The sequence below is a fragment of the Antechinus flavipes genome, chromosome 2 (genome assembly GCF_016432865.1).
Source record: "Antechinus flavipes isolate AdamAnt ecotype Samford, QLD, Australia chromosome 2, AdamAnt_v2, whole genome shotgun sequence".
Lineage (NCBI taxonomy): Eukaryota > Metazoa > Chordata > Mammalia > Dasyuromorphia > Dasyuridae > Antechinus > Antechinus flavipes.
The window spans coordinates 582,634,525-582,655,770 of NC_067399.1; the positions used below are offsets into that span (position 1 = coordinate 582,634,525).

A 21,246-nucleotide genomic window follows, 5' to 3' on the forward strand; every position below is an offset into this window, starting at 1 on the left:
TTCTCTCCTTAATAATATCCCTTGTAGACCCCTGAAAAAATAGGGCACACACACTTAGCTTGAAAATATCACCCATAAGGATTATAGAGTTAAAGTTAGTAGGAACCTTAAAAAGCATTACCATCTGGCTTAACATCTTTATTTTACAGATGAGAGAGCTGAGGCCCAGGGAAATTAATTTACCCAAAGTTATCACATAAATAATCTTAGAGGAAAGAGTTGAACCCATGGCCTTTGACCCTCACTGTACCATGATGTTTCCCTCTTTTACCTTGCTTATTATAATGGCCTCTTACTTAGTCTGCCTCCCTGTAATCTAGCTATCCCATTTCTCTTCCATAAAACTTCCAAACTCATAGTCCTAAAGCACAGTTTTGACCTTGGAACTCATCTGCTTATGAAGCTTAAGAAGTGACTTTGTAACTATTAAGATAAAATATGAAGATAAAAGAATTCCACTGTTAGACATTCAAAATCCCACATCCTGGATTTCAAAAGGAATTTTTAAAAATTAAGTAATACAGATAAAAATGAAACCATTCTAAGAGCTTACATGCTATTTGAGGAATGACATAAAAGGACAAAAAAGGAAAAAAAATTAAATGCAGAAAAAATACAAAAAAAAGATGTAAAGTAATTTCCAGAGGGCTTCCTATAGAAGATAATACTTAAATTTTAAAGGAAAAAAAGGATTCTTTGAGACAGAAGTAAAGTGGAGTCACTCTAGGCAGATACCATCCTATGAAAAAGTATGAAAACTCAGAGGAAATGCCATGTGTGGACAATGGCCAGCAGATTAGATAGGCTGGATTGCAAAGTCTGTGAAGGGGAGCAATGTAAAATAAGCCCAGAAAGATTAGAGCCAGATTGTGAAGGGCTTTCAAAGGCAAAAAAGAATAGTAATGGCAAGAACAAGTACTTGAATAGGGGAAGAACATGGTCAGATTTATGCTTTAGGAATATGATTTGGTAGCTATATGGAATGTGAATTTCATGAAGACAAACTAAGAGCCTGAACTAGAGTAGGAACCAGGTAGGTGGAGAGAAGGGGGTAGATGTAAAAGGTATAAGGAAGGTAGAACTGTCAAAGCTAGCAATCATTTAGATGTGAGAGGTAATGAAGAGAAAGTTGAGGATAACTGTCTCATTAGAAACATTTGATGGATATAGAGAAGCCAAAAATAGGAGGTTTGATGGGAAAGTGGATAAGTTTTGTTTTGTGCTTCTTGAATTTGATATCCCTAAAGAACATGTAGTTCAAAATGTTTAATTGGTTCTTGGTGACATTCTGGAGAGAGACTAGTGTTTAAATTGGGCTTTATTTAAAGAGATGAGATCGCCAATAAAGAAGATATAGATAGGAAAAAAAGGAAGGTTTGGGACAGAGAGACTAGTGTTTAAATTGGGCTTTATTTAAAGAGATGAGATCGCCAATAAAGAAGATATAGATAGGAAAAAAAGGAAGGTTTGGGACAGAGAGACTAGTGTTTAAATTGGGCTTTATTTAAAGAGATGAGATCGCCAATAAAGAAGATATAGATAGGAAAAAAAGGAAGGTTTGGGACAGAGAAGTAAGGGCCCATTCTTATAAATGCTGGTAATATAGCATTTATATACATACATTATATACATTTATATAATACTGCAAAGGAAGAGCAGGGCATGATTTTTAAAGTTTTTTGACTTATAAAGTTGAGAAGAAGAAAGAAGTCATACCAGATGATCTCAATTTTTTCTATGAAGTATAAAGCAAAGTTCCTTGAGTAAGGCAGTGTAGAGGGCCAAGAGTACTTGAAACAAGTAATCTTACAACAGCTCTCTAGTTCAGTATGATAGATTTAACCTTACAACAAATAATGGTTCCCTAGTGATATAATGATTGGCTTATACTCAGTATGATGAATTAATGTAATTGTAATAGAATATATAAAATGGGGATAAACTCAGCCAGACGAGAAAAGACTTGACCAGTCTCATGGTGGCTCTCCTGCCTTCATCACTTCTCCACTAAGATCAAGGACTCGGGATGGTCCCAAGATCCTTCAGAGAGCTAGTCTAGACACTATATTTTAATCCACTCCAGTGGGGGGGAACCTCTAGAAAGCAACGGTACATTTTTGTCACCCCAATTTGGGGGCTCTAGAAAGCAGGATATTACATTGAGATATGCAGACTGCTGACTGGCTGATTGGCTGAGACTGCTGATGCAGACTGGGAGATTGAAAGAGACAATAAAGACTTTGGACTTTATCCCTGACTATTCTCGTGGTGATTATTCTACTGAGACCAAGGCTGGTCCAAAGGCACTCTAGAGAGCTAGTCAGAACATTACAGGGCAGGAGCAACAAAGGTAATTTAAGAAGTGTAGTGAGATTAAGTCAAACAATGAAGAGTAAAAGATCTGGCATGCGGCCGTGAGGGCCAGTGTGATGACTGCCTTAGCACCCTGGATACTTTAGAATCAGCCGGAGTCAGGCTCGGCAAAAGTCCTTGATCTTTATTCTTTGTGGATGTGAAAGGAATGGCCACACAAAGTGAGAGCAATGGCAACACGAATCCGGACAGGAGTCACTCTGGCTTTCTCACTCCACCCTTTTTTTCCTCCTCCAAATCTTTTTATGGGCCAACAGATCGAGCCAGCACCGAATGGTGGGGTGGGCCATTTTCCAAGTAAATACTAATAGAGTATTGTCCAATTGGTAATTAGCCATAAGTGCTTGGACCGCAGTGCATGTGCTCAGTTTCAGCCCATTACAGGCTAGTTGAGAACATATAAAGTCAGTTTGTAGTAAATCAAGTAATACATGCTATGTGATAAGTTCATCTGGCTTCTTTGCTCCTTTTCATACTTCAATTCCTCTCTCACTCTGTGTCCTGAAGACTCGTCCTCTGCTTGCAAGCTCCCCCAACACTTAAAGTCTTCCCTTGTCCCCTGCATTTTGGATTTATTTTTTAAATTGTCTGTATTTGCTTGGTGTCTGCATTGTTGTGTATCCTTTACCCACAGAATGTAAGTTTCTTGAGGGCAAAGACAATTTGGTTTTTGTTTTCATATACCTAGTGCCTTGCACCAGAACATAAAAGGAGCTTAATCCATACTTACTGATCAAAAATTATTGACATTTTCACATCTCTATAAAATCTTTATTAAAATGACTTACATAAGAATTGAAGGTTTTCTTGATATAAAATGAGAGATAAAACAGGCAGACTTTCTCAAACAAGATTATACAATTGACTGAAAGTTATACAAGAATCTGTTTTTATTATTTGGTGGTTATAAAAAAACAAAACAGAACAATGCATTTCACTTAGCAGAACAAAAAGAAATCTCAAAGATTTTCCTTCAATAAGGACTATTTCATGATCACATAAGATTCTTTGATAAATAAAACTACAAAGAGACAGCTTTGATAAGTCATTTTCTGACTATTAATATCAACTGAGGCTTAAGACAGAGATATATATGCTTTCCAAAATGTCTTGAACATAGTCCAAATGGAAGATTCCTTTTAGATGGTGAGGTTCCCATATACTTTTATGTGTAAAAAATATTGGACTGATTGAATAAAGTTCCCAAACATTATGAAGCATCTCAGTAAAATCTCAGATTTTTTAAAACAAATTGGTGAAACCACCAAAAAAATAAAAAAATGAAATGGATGAACAAAGCCCATTGTTCAGATTAGATATTGTCATGAATAAAATTTAACAACAAATAGACTGAAGCAAATTCTCTCCAAGCAAGATAACAGTTTATTAGCAGGATATCTGGTAATAAAGTAGAAAAATGAGTGCCTCAGTGAAAACAAAGACCTGAGAACAATCTGGGTGGGTTTTTTTTTATGGTTTTAGAGAGACAGAATAAAGAATAGGACATTTAGTTGGGGAACAAGTTATAATTGACTACAGGACTATGGGAAAGGACAACATGATTGGTTATAGAGTTGAGGTTTGGGGGACAATATAATTGGTCAGAAACTAGGAATGAGGGGCTGGTAACAAGCTCCTCCTTCCCTCCCATGACCTAGAAAAGTTCATAGTCCATGTGCAAGGTTTGAGATAGTGGACAAAACTTCTTTGGATAGCAAACCAGATATCTATGAAGGATAGCTTGATGATGCAAAGATACTAGATTAGACTCCCTGGTATCCACCCATATTCCCTAAGAGATTAACAAGAAAGCTATATGTCTAAATATAATGCATTGTAAGACAATTGAATTTCAAAACTAAGTTCATAAAGAACTGACAGGCAATTGTTAGACAAAATCAATTGATGGAAAATTGAATCAAGAAAAATGATACAAAATCAGTTTAATCTTGTCAATATGTAATTGGATATCTAGTCTACCAAAAAAGTACAGGATAAAATATGTGTGTTTGTATTTGTATGTGTACGTGTGTGTGTGTGTGTGTATAATGACATTACAGAAGGACAGTGAGTTAAGTCCCAAATTGAGTAAGAAGAAGAGAGAAAGGCTGGCTTATATATATATATATATGGAATTGTACAGTTCTTTTAACAATCCTAAGATGTTTCTTTATGCAAAAATTCAACTTTTCAGAACAAATATCTCTCAAGTGATAAATGTTAAGACATTACAATCCCTGAAAACATTTAAGTCGCACATAAAAAAAAGTGTAATGGAACACTATATACAGCTTTAAGGAAGCTGCTACATAGTTTCAGATGTTCAAGAAGTGAATTCTTATTGAGAAAATGCATAACTGGAAAAGGAGGTGAACTAATCATGTATTATTGTCAGTGAAGGATAACAAAGGAGAGTCCACATATTGTATTGTCAAAATTTTAAAAACCTAGAGGAAGCCATCCAGGTCATTGAATATAGGTTCTCTGGAAGATCTCTAAAATGAAATGTACAAGAATTATACAGAAAAGCAAGGTGAGTCATCATTTGGGTGAATGATCCCTCCCCCCCAAGGTCACAGGTTTACTGCACTGAATTGAAGTAATGGAAAAGTCAGATCAAGTCAGTTAGTATTTACTAAGCATCTGCTATATTCCAGACATTATCCTAAGCCCTGGGGATATAAAGAAACACAAAGACAGTTCCTATTTTCAAGGAGCTCATAGTTTTACGAAGTATACAACATGTAACCAACAAAAAAATCTTTCTATAGGACAAATGCATTCATGTTGGATCCATGATTTTATCAGTGCGAATGCTCCCCCCATCAGGGTTTCTCGTCTTTGTGATTATTGTTCATGTCCTTTAATAAGTTTTTCAGAGAGGAATAATGCAAGCCAGGTGATCTGCGAGATTAGGAAGATGGCACCTGCTGTCCTAACCCTGAGAAGAACAGAAGGTTCTCATTCCAAGTAGTAAGTACTCAGCGGAAGCAGGAAGGACAAGCCCCTCCGCGCTGGCGTTCGTTACCCTGTGGGTGCAGAGGTATGTGTCTTGTGGTAAAGAGTCCAAGAACCGGTTTTTTGCTTGTGGTAAAGCAGTGTCGCTCTGACAGGTCGATGCCACTGTATGACTTTCCCTGGGTGCCTTTATGCCAATCAGGGCTGCTGAATCCCTCACAAAGTAGCCTCCCACCCCCGCAAGTTCTTAAGCGAAGAAAACCCCTGGGGCAGGGGATAATGACTCTGCCTCACAAGGCTACTTCCAAATGCCTCTGCGCTATGGGGTCCTTTCTTCTTCTGGACATACTTCTAATCAGAAGACAAGAAGCAGCAGCAAGAGTCGATGTAAGCACGTTCTTGGTATGTCCATAATGAATGGTTCATGGGATTTTCAGAAAGAGAAATCTGTAGAAGGAATGAAGCAATCGCAAGTGTTACTGAGGAGTGGAAAAAGAAAGGAGGGAGGATCGATGTAGGGAGATGTTAGTGTGAAAACCCAAATGGACCAAAACAAAAAGGGTCTAAAGGCAGAGGCAGATCGTAGGCCCCGCGCTGGGAAAGCTACTTGAGCCACTGAACAGGCGGCGCTCCGAGTTTGGGGAGAAATGGAAGGGCGGGACTGCTGAGGGCGAAGCCAAGACGGTGGAATCAAGCCCGGAAGCTGCTGGAGCTCTCCCAGGTCCCCTGGAAAACCACTGGGAGCGAGCCCCTGACCAGAGTCGGACAGAACGAAGCCTCTCTCCAGCTCAAGATAAACTGGAAAAGCTTCAAGAAAGGTCAGTCTCGCTGCGGCGAAAAGGGTGTTGGGGAGCTCAGGCAGGCTCTGGGAAAGCCGGTGAGAGTCAGAGTCACGCAAAGCAGCAGCCAAGACCCTCAGCCCTGGCTCGAGAGGAGCACAGCAAGGGGGGAGGTTAGGAGGGGGGAGGCATCTGCCAGTCCAAGCTCAGAAGGCAAACTGGAAAACCAGGCTGTTTCCTGAAAAGAGCAGGCAAACTGCCTCCTGCAAACACAAGGGGCCGCTGTGCTCAAAGCCCAGGCTCAGAGCTCCACCGCGAGCTTGGGACAGCGCCCCCTATATCCCAGGAGCAGAGACCAATCATAACAATGAAAAAGAGGAAATACCAAAGGAAAAGGAAAGAACATCAATAAGAAGCAGATAAGAACCTTGACCACAGAAAGCTACTATGGTGACAGGGCAGTAGAACAAACAACAAACTAAGATGAGGACAAAATGTCCACAGAGAAAATCTCAAAGAGTGAGACGAATGGTCTCAAGCCCAAAGAGGCTTCTTGGAAATGCTCATAAAAGACTTTAAAAGGCAAATAAGAAAGGTAGAATTAAACATGAGAAAGGGAATGAGAGGTATGCAAGAGAGTCAACAGCCTGGAAAAGGAAGAAAAAAAATTGGCTGAATAAAATAACTTCTTAAAAATACAATTGGCCAAAAGCAAAAAAAAAAAAAAAAAAAAAAATCTACTGAAGAAAACAACACTTTCAAAAGTAGAATTAATCAAAAAGAAAAAGAGATACCAAAGATAATTGAAGAAAATCACACATTAAAAACCAGAGTGCGGCAAATGGAAGCTAATGACTGTGGTAAGAATCAGTCAAACTAAAAAGAACAAAAAAAATGGAAGAAAATGTAAATTATCCCATCGGAAAAATAGCCAACCTGGAAAACAGACCCAGAAGAGACAATTTAAATATTATTGGCCTATCTGAAAGCCATGATCACAAAAAGAACCTAGAGAGCATTCTTCAAGAGATCATTAAGGAAAACTGTCCCAATATTCTAGAAAGACAGGGAGGTACTTGTTGAAAGAATCTACTGATCACCTTGGGAAAGGGATCCCACAACGAAAACCTCAATATCATTGCTGTGAAACCACAGAACTAATCAATCTCAAGGAAAAAATACAGCAAACTACCAGGCAAAAACATTTTACTTATCAAGGAGCAACAGTTAGGATTACCCAGGATCTGGAAGCTTACATTAAAGAATCAGAATGCCAGTAGGCACAGGACCTAAGGTTACAACTAAAAATTAACTACTCAGCGAGACTCAGCATCATCTTTCAGGGAAGGCAATGAATTTTCAATGAAGTAAGAGATTTTCTATCATTTCTACTGAAATAACCAGAATTAAATAGAAAATTTAATCTAGAAACACAGGAGTCAAGAGAAGCATAGAAAAGTAAAGAGGGGGAAAATAGGTATTATTAAAGGTTAAACTGTTTATATCCCTGGATAAGAAAACGTCTGCAACTCTTGAAAATTGTATTAGTCACTGGGACAGACTGAGTGAGGTATCATATGGATTTAGTTGTGTCAATGAATGGTCTCTGATGTGATATTATCAAAGAAAAAGACATTAAGGGGTTGAAAAAGATCTGTACTGGAAAAAGAGGAAAAGGGAGGTATAATGGGACAAACTAGATCACATAAAGAGGTGCCAAAGACCTATTACAATCTAGGGAAAGAAGGGAGAGGGATGAACATTTTCTGAATTGATCTCATCAGTTTTGGCTCTAAGATGGAATAATAATCATTCAGTGGGATATGGAAATTTATCAAACCCTATAAAGTAGGAGGAGGAACAGGAAAGAAAAGGGGGAGTAGCAGGATAGAAGGGAAGACAGAAACACTAGGGGAAAGAGAAAGGGGGAAAGGAGTGATAGAAGATAAAGTAGTGGATGGGGTAGTTAAAAAAACACTTCTAAGGACAGGGTGGAAAGAGAAAACAAAAGTATATACAGGAGAGAAAATAGGATGTGTGGAAATACAGAATTGGTAGTCATAACTGCGAATGTGAATGAGATGAATTCTCCCCCCAAACAAGCAAATAGCAGAGTGCATTAAAAACAGAATCCCACAATATGCTGTTTACGAGAAACACATTTGGCACAGAGAGACACATGCAGAGTAAAGGTAAAAGACTCAAGCAGAATTTATTATGCTTCAGTTGAAGTAAAAAAAAAGCAAGGGTATCAATTCTTATCTCAGATAAAGCAAAACTAAAAACAGATCTTACTAAAAGAGATAAGGAAGGAAAGTACATCTTTCGTATCACAAAAAAAAATGAAGTAGTAATGGTACTAAATATATATGCACCAAGTAGTAGAGCAGTCAAATTCCTAGACATTTTAATCCAGTTACAGGAAGAAATAGACAGCAAAACTATATTAGTGAGGGATTTCAACTTTCCTCTCTCAGAATCAAACAAATGTAACCACAAAATAAACAAGAAAGAAATTAGGGAAGTTAAAAAAATCCTAAAAAACCTAGATAGACCTCTGGAGAAAACTGAATAGAGACAGCAAGGAATACATCTTTTTGGGTCAGTACCTGGTACCTACACAAAAATTAACCATTACCATTATGCCCTAATAGAGGGCATAAAAACCTCACCATCAAATGCAGAAAGGCAGAAATGGTAAATGCTTCCTTTCCAGACAACAATGCAACAAAAATTATATTTAATAAAGGGACTGGGAAAGATAGACTAAAAATCATTTGGAAATTAAATAATCTAATTCTTAAAATGAGTGAGTCAAAAAAATCACAGAAACAATCATAATTCCATCCAAGAGAATGATAATAATGAGACAACAAACCAAAACCTAAGCAGCCAAAGCAGTTAAGAGAAATTTTATATCTTATTTAGATACATAAATAAAACAGAAAAAGAGGAGATCAATGGTTGAAAAGAAAAAAATCAAATCACCACCATCAAAAATGAAAAGGGTGAACTTACCACCAATGAAAAAGAAATTAAAGCAATAATTAGGAGCTATTTTGCCCAATACTGTGGTAGCAAATCTGATAATTTAGCTGAACTGGATGAATATTTACAAAATATAAATTACCCAAATTAACAAAATAAGAAATAAATTATTTAAATAGTCCTATTTTAGAAAAAGAAATTAAACAAACCACTAATGAACTTCCTAAGAAGAAAATCTCCAAGACCAGATGGATTCACAAATGAATTCTATGAAACATTTAAAGAACAATTAAATCTAAAACTATGTAAATGATTTAGAAAAATAGGTAAAGAAGGAGTCCTATCAAATTCCATCTATGATACAAATATGGTACTAATACCTAAACCAGGAAGAGGCAAAATAGAGAAAAAAAATTACAGACTAATCTCCCAAATGAGCATTGAAGCAAAAAAAAAATTTATTAAAGTTTTTTATTTACAAAACATATGCATGGGTAATTTTTCAACATTGACCCTTGCAAAACCTTCTGTTTCAAATTTTCCCCTTCTTCCCTCCAGTTCCTCCCTTAGATGACAAGTAGTCCAATACATATGTTAAACATGTTAAAATATATGTTAAATGCAATATATGTATACATATTTATACAGCTATCTTGCTGTAGAAGAAAAATCAGATCAAAAATGAAAAAATGGAAGTAAAAAGCTATAATTAAAAAAGAATGAAAAAAAAACTGAGAAAGAAAACAAAATGCAAGCAAACAACAACAGAAAGAATGAAATGCTATGCTGTGGTCCACATTCAGTTCCCACAGTCCTCTCTCTGCGTGTAGATGGCTTTCTTCATCACTGAACAATTGAAACTGGTTTGAATCATCTCATTGTTGAAGAGAGCCATGTCCTTCAGAACTGATAGTCGTATAGTCTTGTTGTTGCTGTATAATGATCTCTTGGTTCTGCTCATTTCACTTAGCATCAGTTCATGTATGTCTCTCCAGGCTTCTCTGAAATCATCCTGCTGATCATTTCTTACAGAACAATAATATTCCATAGCATTCATATACCATAACTTCTTCAGCCATTCTTCAACTGATGGGCATCCACTCGGGTTCTAGTTTCTTGCCACTATAAAAAGGGCTGCCACAAACATTTTTTGCACATGTGGGTCCTTTTTCCCCCTTTAAGATCTCCCTGGGATATAAGCCCAGCAGAAATATTGCTGGGCCAAAGGAAATGCACTCCAAACCAAAATAAGGTCAAAATGGGTACATGATTTGGTCATAAAGGATGATATCATAAACAAATTAGGAGAGCAAGGGATAATTTACCTATCAGATCTTTGGAGAAGGGAGGCATTTATGACCAAAAAAGATCTAAAGAACAGTATGAAAGGCAAAATGGACAACTTTGGTTACATTAAATTAAAGAGTTTTTGCACAAACAAAACCAACAGAAACAAAATTAAAAGTACAAAGCTAGGAAAAATCTTTACTGCCAGCATTTCTGATAGAGTTCTCATTTCTAAAATATATAAAGAACTGTATTAAATTTGTAAAAATACAAGTTATTCCCCAATTGATAAAAAGTCAATGGATATGAATAGATAATTTTCAGATGACAAAATTGAAACCATCTACAGTCATATGAAAAAATGCTCTAGATCACTATTGATTAGAGAAATGTAAATTAAAACAACTCTGATGTATGAAAAAGATAATGGTTTTTTTTGTTTTGTTTTTTTTTTTTAGGTTCCAACATTTGCTCTTTTTTTTTTTTAATTTAACTTTTATTTTATTTAAGAATCCATGCCAGGATAATTTTTTTTACAACATTATCCCTTGCACTCGCTTATGTTTCGTTTTTTCCCCTTCCTCCCTCCACTCCCCTCCAAGATGGCGAGCAGTCCTACACATGTTAAATATGTCACAGTATATCCTAGATACAATACATATTTGCTGAATCGAACAGTTCTCCCGTTGCACAAGGAGAATTGGATTCAGAAGGTAAAAATAACTCGGGAAGAAAATCAAAAATGCAAATAGTTCACATTCATTTCCCAGTGTTCCTTCTTTGGGTGTAGCTGTTTCTGTCCATCATTTATGCATTGAAACTCAGTTAAGTCTTTTTGTCATAGAAATCCACTTTCATCAGAATACATCCTCATACAATATCATTGTCGAAGTGTATAATGATCTCCTGGTTCTGCTCATCTCACTCAGCATTAGTACATGTAGGTCTCTCCAAGCCTCTCTGTATTCATCCTGCTGGTCATTTCTTACAGAGCAATAATATTCCATAACATTCATATACCACAATTTACCCAGCCATTCTCCAATTAATGGGCATCCATTCATTTTCCAGTTTCTAGCCACTACAAACAGGGCTGCTACAAACATTTTGGCACATACAGGTCCCTTTCCCTTTTTTAGTATCTCTTTGGGGTATAAGCCCAGTAGAAACACTGCTGGATCAAAGGGTATGCACAGTTTGATAACTTTTTGGGCATAATTCCAGATTGCTCTCCAGAATGGCTGGATTCGTTCACAACTCCACCAACAATGCATCAGTGTCCCCGTTTTCCCGCATCCCCTCCAACATTCATCATTATTTTTTCCTGTCATTTTAGCCAATCTGACAGGTGTGTAGTGATATCTCAGAGTTGTCTTAATTTGCATTTCTCTGATCAATAGTGATTTGGAACACTCTTTCATGTGAGTGGTAATAGTTTCAATTTCTTCATCTGAAAATTGTCTGTTCATATCCTTTGACCATTTATCAATTGGAGAATGGCTTGATTTTTTATAAATTTGAGTCAGTTCTCTATATATTTTGGAAATGAGGCCTTTATCAGAACCTTTAATTGTAAAGATGTTTTCCCAGTTTGTTGCTTCCCTACTAATCTTGTTTGCATTCGTTCTGTTTGTACAAAGGCTTTTTAATTTGATATAATCAAAATTTTCTATTTTGTGATTGGTAATGGTCTCTAGTTCATCTTTGGTCACAAATTTCTTTCTCCTCCACAAGTCTGAGAGATAAACTATCCTATGTTCCTCTAATTTATTTATAATCTCGTTCTTTATGCCTAGGTCATGGACCCATTTTGATCTTATCTTGGTATGTGGTGTTAAGTGTGGGTCCTTGCCTAATTTCTGCCATACTAATTTCCAGTTATCCCAGCAGTTTTTATCAAATAATGAAATCTTATCCCAAAAGTTAGAATCTTTGGGTTTGTCAAACACTAGATTGCTATAGTTGACTATTCTGTCTTGTGAACCTAACCTTTTCCACTGATCAACTAATCTATTTCTTAGCCAATACCAAATGGTTTTGGTGACTGCTGCTTTATAATATAATTTTAGATCAGGTACAGCTAGACCACCTTCATTTGATTTTTTTTTCATTAATTCCCTTGAGATTCTCGACTTTTTATTGTTCCATATGAATTTTGTTGTTATTTTTTCTAAATCATTAAAATATTTTCTTGGAAGTCTGATTGGTATAGCACTAAATAAATAGATTAGTTTAGGGAGTATTGTCATCTTTATTATATTCGCTTGGCCTATCCAAGAGCACTTAATATTTTTCCAATTATTTAAGTCTGACTTTATTTGTGTGAAAACTTTTTTGTAATTTTGCTCAAATAATTCCTGACTTTCCTTTGGTAGGTAGATTCCCAAATATTTTATGCTATCAACAGTTATTTTGAATGGAATTTCTCTTTGTATCTCTTGCTCTTGGATTTTGTTGGTGGTGTATAAGAATGCTGAGGATTTATGGGGATTTATTTTGTATCCTGCTACTTTGCTAAAATTATGAATTATTTCTAATAGCTTTTTAGTAGAATCTCTGGGGTTTTCTAGGTATACCATAATATCATCTGCAAAGAGTGATAGTTTGGTTTCCTCATTGCCCACTCTAATTCCTTTAATCTCTTTCTCGACTCTTATTGCAGAGGCTAGTGTTTCTAATACAATATTGAATAATAATGGTGATAGTGGGCAACCTTGCTTCACTCCAGATCTTACTGGGAAAGGTTCCAGTTTTTCCCCATTGCATATGATGCTTACTGAAGGTTTTAAATATATGCTCCTAACTATTTTAAGGAAAAGTCCTTTTATTCCTATGCTCTCAAGTGTTTTTATTAGGAATAGCTGTTGGATTTTATCAGATGCTTTTTCTGCATCTATTGAGATGATCATATGGTTTTTGTTTGGTTGGTTGTTGATATAGTCAATTATGTTAATAGTTTTCCTAATATTGAACCAGCCCTGCATACGAAAAAGATAATGATAAATGTTGGAGGGATGTGGGAAAACTGGGGCACTAATGCACTGTTATTGGAATTGTAATATGGTCCAACCATTTTAGAGAGCAAACTGAAACTATGCCCAAAGAACTATCAAACTGTACATACCCTTTGAGCAGAGGTGCCATTATTGCTGTATCCCAAGGAAATCAGAAAGGAGGGAAAAAGATCCACATGTGCAAAAATGTTTGTAGCAGCTCTTTTTGTGGTAACATAGAATTAGAAAATGAGTAAATGCCCATCAATTGGGGAATGGCTGAATAAGTTGTTATTATAATAAGTTGTTATTCATGTTATCATGAAGATAATGAAATATTATTGTTCTATAAAAATGATGAACAATCTGGCTTTAGAAAGGCTGGAAAGATTTATACAAACTGATGCTGAGCAAAACAAGCAGAACCAGGTATACATAATAACAGCAAGAGTGTGTGATGATCAACTATGAAAGATTAGGTTCTTCAAGGTTTAGTGATCCAAAGCAATCCCAATAGACTTTGGACAGAAAAATGCCCATCTGCATCCAGGAAAACAACTATTGAGATTGAATGTAAATTAACACATGCTATATTCACTTCTTTTTTCTGTTTTTTTTTTCTCTCCTGTGGTTTTTCCTTTTTGTTCTGATTTTTCTCTCCCAATATGATTCATAAAGTAATGTGTATTAAAATAAATTAATTAAAAAAATAAAAAATAATGGAAAGATTGTTTTACTTTTCTCTTCAATGGATATTTTTTCTGAGGTTATTAATAACTGATATAAAATGTTTAGAATATTCACCGTAAGTCCTTGGCCTTTTTTGGTCATGGAATCCCAGCATTCTTCTTTTAAAATGTTCCATAAATACAACTTAGTTAGATTTTCCATTTCTGTTTCATTTCTTATCTGTAAGAAAAATAAAAAGAAATTTCAATTTTATAAAAACTCATATGTAAAACTTACTAACATCAGTAATTGACATGGAGATATAGAGATGTATTATTTGTAGGCATACACATACAGCCTCTATGGAGGTTCTATGTAATAATATGAACAAGAATAGTCCTAGATGAGAAGAACATGGATGAGTTGATCTGCACCAACAGAGTAAAAATAGCCCTGATAAGAAAACAGGTTTCTTGCAGGTACAGTATGCATCTAAGGAAGGCTAATTAGCATTTGCCTGGTATTTACAAATTTAATCAAACATTTTCAAAGTGAATTCCATAGACATAAAAATATAATGAAGAAATGTTGAGCATCAGAAAGATTACTGCAGTCAATATCTAAGAAAGGCAAAAAATCCATGACTGCAAAAATCTAAATCCAAATACATGAATCTAAGAAAACAAACAAGACAAACCAGAAGTCCTAAAGGAGGAAGCAAAATTGACCTCACAGATATTATTGAACCTTGGAGATGAAATTCATGACTGCAATATGGCTTTGGTGGTTTTTTTTTCAAATAAGAGAGGGGCAAAGGGATTTATGAAGGGGAAAGAGAGAAAAAGTATACAGCATTATACATTAAAAAGGTATACTTATAGGAAGAAGTACATTAATCAGAGTGAGAAAGTTGAGAACATTTGGGTAAAGATCAGTGGAAGAACAAAGGAAAACAATTTTCTCTTAGATCATTAGCCTGATATCAAAGTATGATATAATGAGGGATTTCAATTCTTATGGTATTCTGTCTCTTTCTTTCTCCTTCCCTCCTTTTTCCTCTCCTCTCCTTTTTGTTTTTCTCCTTCCTCTCTGTTCTTCTTCTCCCTGCCTTCCTAAGGATGATTTCACTCTGAGGGCTGACTTAATGAGCCTTCAAGAAGGCCTGTCCCACTCCACTATTTGTTATCCCATTTGGGTTTTTTTTTTTTTTTTTTTTGGCAAAGATCCTGTAGCAGATTGCCATTCCCTTCTCCAGCTCATTTTATAGATAAGGAAACTGAGACAAATGGGGTTAGATGTCTTGTCCAAGGTCACACAGCTAGTGAGAGCTCTACCTGAAATGCTCTCTTTTTTTCCTACAACTTTTGACTTTCCTAACTTCCTTCAAGATTTAGCTTAAAACCTATCTTTTGCCCATTCCTCTTGTGCCTTCTTTCTGAGATTACTTTGCATTTACGCTCTCTCTTATATGTAGTTGCTTATATGTTGTATCCCCTCCACACCCCATTAAAATGTGAGCAACTTGTCTTGCATTCAAGATCCTAAGAATTAAGAATAATTCCTGGAATATATAGTAAGCACTTGTTTATTGATGTTTGTTAATGTTTGATGATTATCTGACTTGCTTTAATGAGTTCATCCTTTAAAATATTGAAGCACTGAAAGAACTGATGTACAGTTCCTACGCTGGTATCAGTAAAAATTTGAAAGATCTATGCAAAGAACAAAGACAGCTGTGAATAGTTTAAAAAGAGGGGGGGCATAAAAGGACTAGAGTAAATGTCTCCATCTTAAAAAGGGAACAGGGTGTGAATGGAATCTGAACGCAAATGTAAATTATAGACCAGTGACCTTGACTTTGATTCTGGTCACAATCATAGGATATATTATAAAGAGATGATTGAGGTACACCTAGAAAAGGAAACAACAATCACAGAGTTAGCATGGATTCACTAACAGCACTTCATGACAGACTAATTTTTTGTTTAGCATTAATAGTTCTATGACAGTTTGCTAGAGATAACTCCTTGGCCTTTTTCTAATAAACATTTTTTATCACTTATTTGGATAACAGTGAAATAGCATGTTTATCAAATTTATAGGTGATACACAATTTTGGGAGGGTTATCTAACACAATTCATGATAAGAGTTGAGGTCCAAAAAGTCATTGACACATTGGAATCTAATGAAATGTTGTTTAGTCATTCATTTATGTCCAATTCTATGTGGACTTCATCCATGGGGTTTTCTTGACAAAGATATTATAGTAGTTTGCCATTTCCTTCTCTTATGTGTCCCCATTTTACAGATGAGAAATGGAAGTAAACAGGATTAAGTAATTTGCCCAGCTAGCAAGTATCTGATGCTGGTTTGAATTCATATCTTCCTGACTGCAGGTCCAGTACACTATACATTGGGTCTCCTACCTGCCCCAAAATGAAATGTAATGGGTTAAAAACAGAAGATGGATTATATATATATAAGACAGAGGAAATATATCTGAGGTTTTACATGAACTGAGAATTCAATATGATTCAACAATGTGATATGGCAACCACAATTCAATTTTCAACTGCATTAAAAGAGGCATACCTTCTAGAAGCAAATAGATGATAATATTCTCTGTATTCTTTGCTAGTCAGATCACATCTGAAGTATCATTTTCACTCCAGGGTGCCATAGTTTAGAATAAACACAGATATAGAGTGAAACGTTCAGAGAAAGGCAAAAATGATATGGGCAAAAATGAATTTGTTCTAGACAAAGTTAGTCTTTTTTAGACTAAAAGAATTGAAAGTGTTCAGTTGATAGAAGAGAAGATTCAAAGGGGACATGATCACTGCTTGCAAGTATTTGAAAGGCTACCTAACATGTGAAAGAGTGATTTACCTTATTTTGTTTAGCTCATTTATGACTTGTGTTTAATTGTGACAGCTGTAATTGAGAAACTTTTCCTGACATCAAATCTAATTTTACTTCTTCTGTAGCTTTTACCTATTGCTTTTAGTTTTGCCTTATGAGAAAATGATCCGATCTCTCCTTTGATCCTTTTTTCCTCACAAAATAAAAAGCAACAAACAAAAAATCTATTATCATCACCAACAATAGAGAAAAAGGATCCTTTTGGTTGCCTTTAAAAAACTGATTAATTTAAAAGTTAACTACAAAATAGAAAAAGGGGGGGGGAAGCATTCTCATGTGCACAGTAGAACACAGGAGAGGATTCAAAATATAAAGTAATAAATTTCCATTTCAAGAAAGCCTACATAATAAAAGCTGCACATTGTATTCAGAGCTATCCATCTTTTCTTTGCTTCCTTGTAGGTTTACTTTTGTTCTCTGAAATGCACTTCTGGTTGCCTTTAAAATGTCCTTGGTAAGCCTCAGATCATTCACAGTTTAAGTTCTCCTGACACCTTTCTTGCAGTAAGCTGCCTGCCACATGTTTGTATTAATCTTTTGTAATTCATCTTCAGAACATACTTTTAAAAGTCTAAGTCCGATGGGCCTTTCTTTGTATCTTCATATAGGTCTTGTTGAACAACTCTAACTCTTCTTCCTTATGGGAATTATTTCCCTTTGTGACTTCAGAATTTCGTTCTTAAAAGTTTTACATTCCGGAAGGGCTGACTTTATAGTCCATGAAATTCTTCCTAACTTTTCCCTGAACACTTTGAAATCTGCCCTCTATTTTTTTGTACATTTCAGACTTTGGCTTGCTTTGTTCTCCTTCCTAATCACACATTCTATTTTTTTTTAATTTAAATAACCTTTTATTGACAGAACCCATGCCAGGGTAATTTTTTAACAACATTATCCCTTGCACTCACTTCTGTTCCGATTTTCCCCTCCCTCCCTCTACCCCCTCCCCCAAATGGCAAGCAGTCCTTTACATGTTGAATAAGTTACAGTATATCCTAGATACAATATATATGTGCAGAACCGAACAGTTTTCTTGTTGCACAGGGAGAATTGGATTCAGAAGCTATAAATAACCTGGGAAGAATAACAAAAATGCAAGCAGTTTATATTCATTTCCCAGTGTTCTTTCTTTGAGTGTAGCTGTTTCTATCCATCCTTGATCAATTGGAACTGAATTAGCTCTCTTTATCGAAGAGATCCACTTCCATCAGAATACATCCTCATACAGTATTGTTACTAAAGTGTATAATGATCTCCTGGTTCTGCTTATTTCACTCAGCATCAGTTCATGTAAGTCTCGCCAGTCCTCTCTGTATTCATCCTGCTGGTCATTTCTTACAGAACAATAATATTCCATAATGTTCATATACCACAATTTACTCAACCATTCTCCAACTGATGGGTATCCATTCATTTTCCAGCTTCTAGCCACTACAAACCGGGCTGCCACAAACACTCTTGCACATACAGGTCCCTTTCCCTTCTTTAGTATCTCTTTGGGGTATAAGCCCACAAGTAACACTGCTGGATCAAAGGGTATGCACAGTTTGATAACTTTTTGAGCATAGTTCCAAATTGCTCTCCAGAATGGCTGGATGTGTCCACAATTCCACCAACAATGTATCAGTGTCCCTGTTTTCCCACATCCCCTCCAACATTCCGCATTCTAATCACACATTCTAAAATAGAATGGCATATAATGTTAGGATATTATAGTCTGAAAAGTATAGCCGATCAACAAGCACTTGCTAAGCATTTACAGAAATAGTGAGTAGAGACAGTTGAGAGTAAATTAGTGTCCTTTTCCAGTAGCACTGACAGTATTGAATTAATTAATTCTAATTCCAGAACTGGATGGGGCAGAGAGTTCATGTGGCAAGGCAGTTGTCAAGAATATGTTGGGGGGGAATGAATGAAACTTTATTATTTTTAGATCCAATTTATGTATACTTTTTTTATTATGTTGGAAAACTTCTCATTTTGCTCCTTCCTCCTTTCTGGTTCATGTCTATAAAATAAAACAATGATGCTTCAAGTAAATTTTGTACCTTTGCTTCTTCTTTATCATTTTCATCATAAAGTTTTTTCATTTCTTCAATATCCAGAGTATATTCTTGTTGTTCCAGTTGTGCAATCTCAGGTGCCAAATCGTTTTCCTCCATCATTTTCTGAATCTGAATTAAATCATAAAAAATGCTGGTGATAAGCTAACACTTTGAGCTTTAGAGTTCTATCCTTACCCATTAATATTATGTTGCTATTTACCACAATCTTAGGGTTTTATGGGGCTGAATCACTAGTTTCTTGATGCTAATCCCAGGTTGGTGATTACAATTGCTTCTCATTTCAGAATACATTCCATTATCATCTATTCTCTTTAAGAGAACATCAGAAATATTTAAGAGAACCAAAAATATAATATTTATTTCACAAAATTCCTTTAACAAAGATGAACCATTTTTCATTTTTCCATATATTTTGCCCTGTTCTTCTTTTATTTACTAATAGTATATAATACCATATTTACTATTCTGGTATTGTATTGGTAACTAACTCACTAGTACATAGGAAAACATGAGTTTGTAGACAGAGTAGGGAGAAAAATCATAAACTCTATCTGATTACCATATCATGCCTTTAGCAGGACAGATAATGTGGGATTAAAGGCACAGTACTGGATTATGAATTACAACATTTACCGTGTGAGCCAGTATTTTCATTCCTTGTTTTATCTCAATTTTTTTCCTTCTAAATTTCTTAATCTCTTGTCTAACAGCCTGAAATGTAACAAATACAATATTTAGAAAAAAAGCAAGAATGGATCCCCAAATAAATACAAGTTATATTTTCAAAAGCATAATTCTAAAGAAAGGCACACACAAAAATGAATGAGATTATATAGTAAAGGTGAAAAGACTTATCACAATTTCTCTCTCTAGTCTGTATTCTTCAAGTATATAGATGAAAGAAAATAAAAACACAGCTTTCACACTGGCATATGGTCAAGTCATGGTACAGAAAAAAATTTAAAAGTGAAAACTGGGAGTCAGTGTTACCTTGGAAAGAGCCCTGAATGTGGACTCGGACTTTGTCTCTGCTGCTCATTACCTGTAAGTCATCTTAACTTCTCACTCATCCTAAGAAAACTAAGGTGTGATGTGCAAAAATGTTTGTGGCAGCCTTTTTGTAATGGCAAGAAACTGGAAACTGAGTAGATGCCCATCAGTTGGGGAATGGCTGAATAAGTTATGGTATATGAATGTTATGGAATGTTATTGTTCTATAAGAAATGAGCAGCAGGATGATTTCAGAGAGGCCTAGAGACTCTTACATGAACTAATGCTAAGTGAAATGAACAGAATCAAGAGATCATTGTACACAGCAACAACAAGATTATATGATGATCGGTTCTGATGGATGTGTCTCTCTTCAACACTGAGATAATTCAAACCAGTTCCAATTGCTCAGTAATGAAAAGAGTCATTTACATGCAAAGAGAGGATTGTGGGAACTGAATGGGTTCACAACACATCATTTTCATTCTTTTTGTTGTTGTTTGTTTACATTTTATTTTGCTTCTCTCTCTCTCTCTTTTTAAAAACTGGTTTGATTTGATTGTTCTTGTGCAGCACAATAATTGTATAAATATCTATCTATATATATTGGATTTAACATATATTTCTGCCATGTTTAACACATATTGGATTATTTGTCATCTAGGGGAGGGCGTGGGGGAAGTGGGGGAAATTGGAATACAAGGTTTTGTCAGGGCTAACATTGAAGAATTGTCCATGCATATGTTTTGAAAAACAAAAAGCTTAAATGAAAAAAATAAAAAAATAAATAAAAAAGAAAACTAAGATACGCGACTCCAGATGATCTTCAGGCTGCCCTTGGGCTCTAAATCTATGATCCTATGAAATTTCACAATATCTAGTTAAATTAAAATAAGTAGGTAAGCAGGCAAATTGTTTTAATTAGGTAGGAGATTTTTAGAAATAGGAAATCACTGTAGTTAACTGAGCAGATAAATGAAATGGCTAGATCTGTGCTTTTGGAAATCATTTGTGCAGTTATATGAAAAATAAATCAGAACAGGAATACCTATAGAACTTTTCCATAATTCTTTATTTGTAATAATATCTTATTTTTGCCCTTCATCCATATCTTACCATTGCTCTCTAAATGTTTCAGAGAATATAATGCTCTATGTTTTGCTGCCAAATTAGAAAACTAGTAGAATTAAAAATCTTATTGATATTTGTATGATAGGCTT

The 21,246-nt window shown here is 35.5% G+C and overlaps 1 protein-coding gene across 1 annotated transcript in view; it reads right to left on the reverse strand.

Annotated features, from left to right (window-relative positions):
* LOC127551554 (cilia- and flagella-associated protein 43-like) overlaps window positions 1–21,246 on the reverse strand; it is a 212,722-nt gene that overhangs the window by 71,110 nt on the left and 120,366 nt on the right. The window contains exons 20-22 of the mRNA XM_051981358.1: window positions 19,670–19,747; window positions 19,019–19,144; window positions 14,183–14,287 (exon numbers count right to left, since the gene is read on the reverse strand). Coding sequence (XP_051837318.1) covers window positions 14,183–14,287; window positions 19,019–19,144; window positions 19,670–19,747 — 309 coding nt within the window. The remainder of the gene's footprint in view (window positions 1–14,182; window positions 14,288–19,018; window positions 19,145–19,669; window positions 19,748–21,246) is intronic.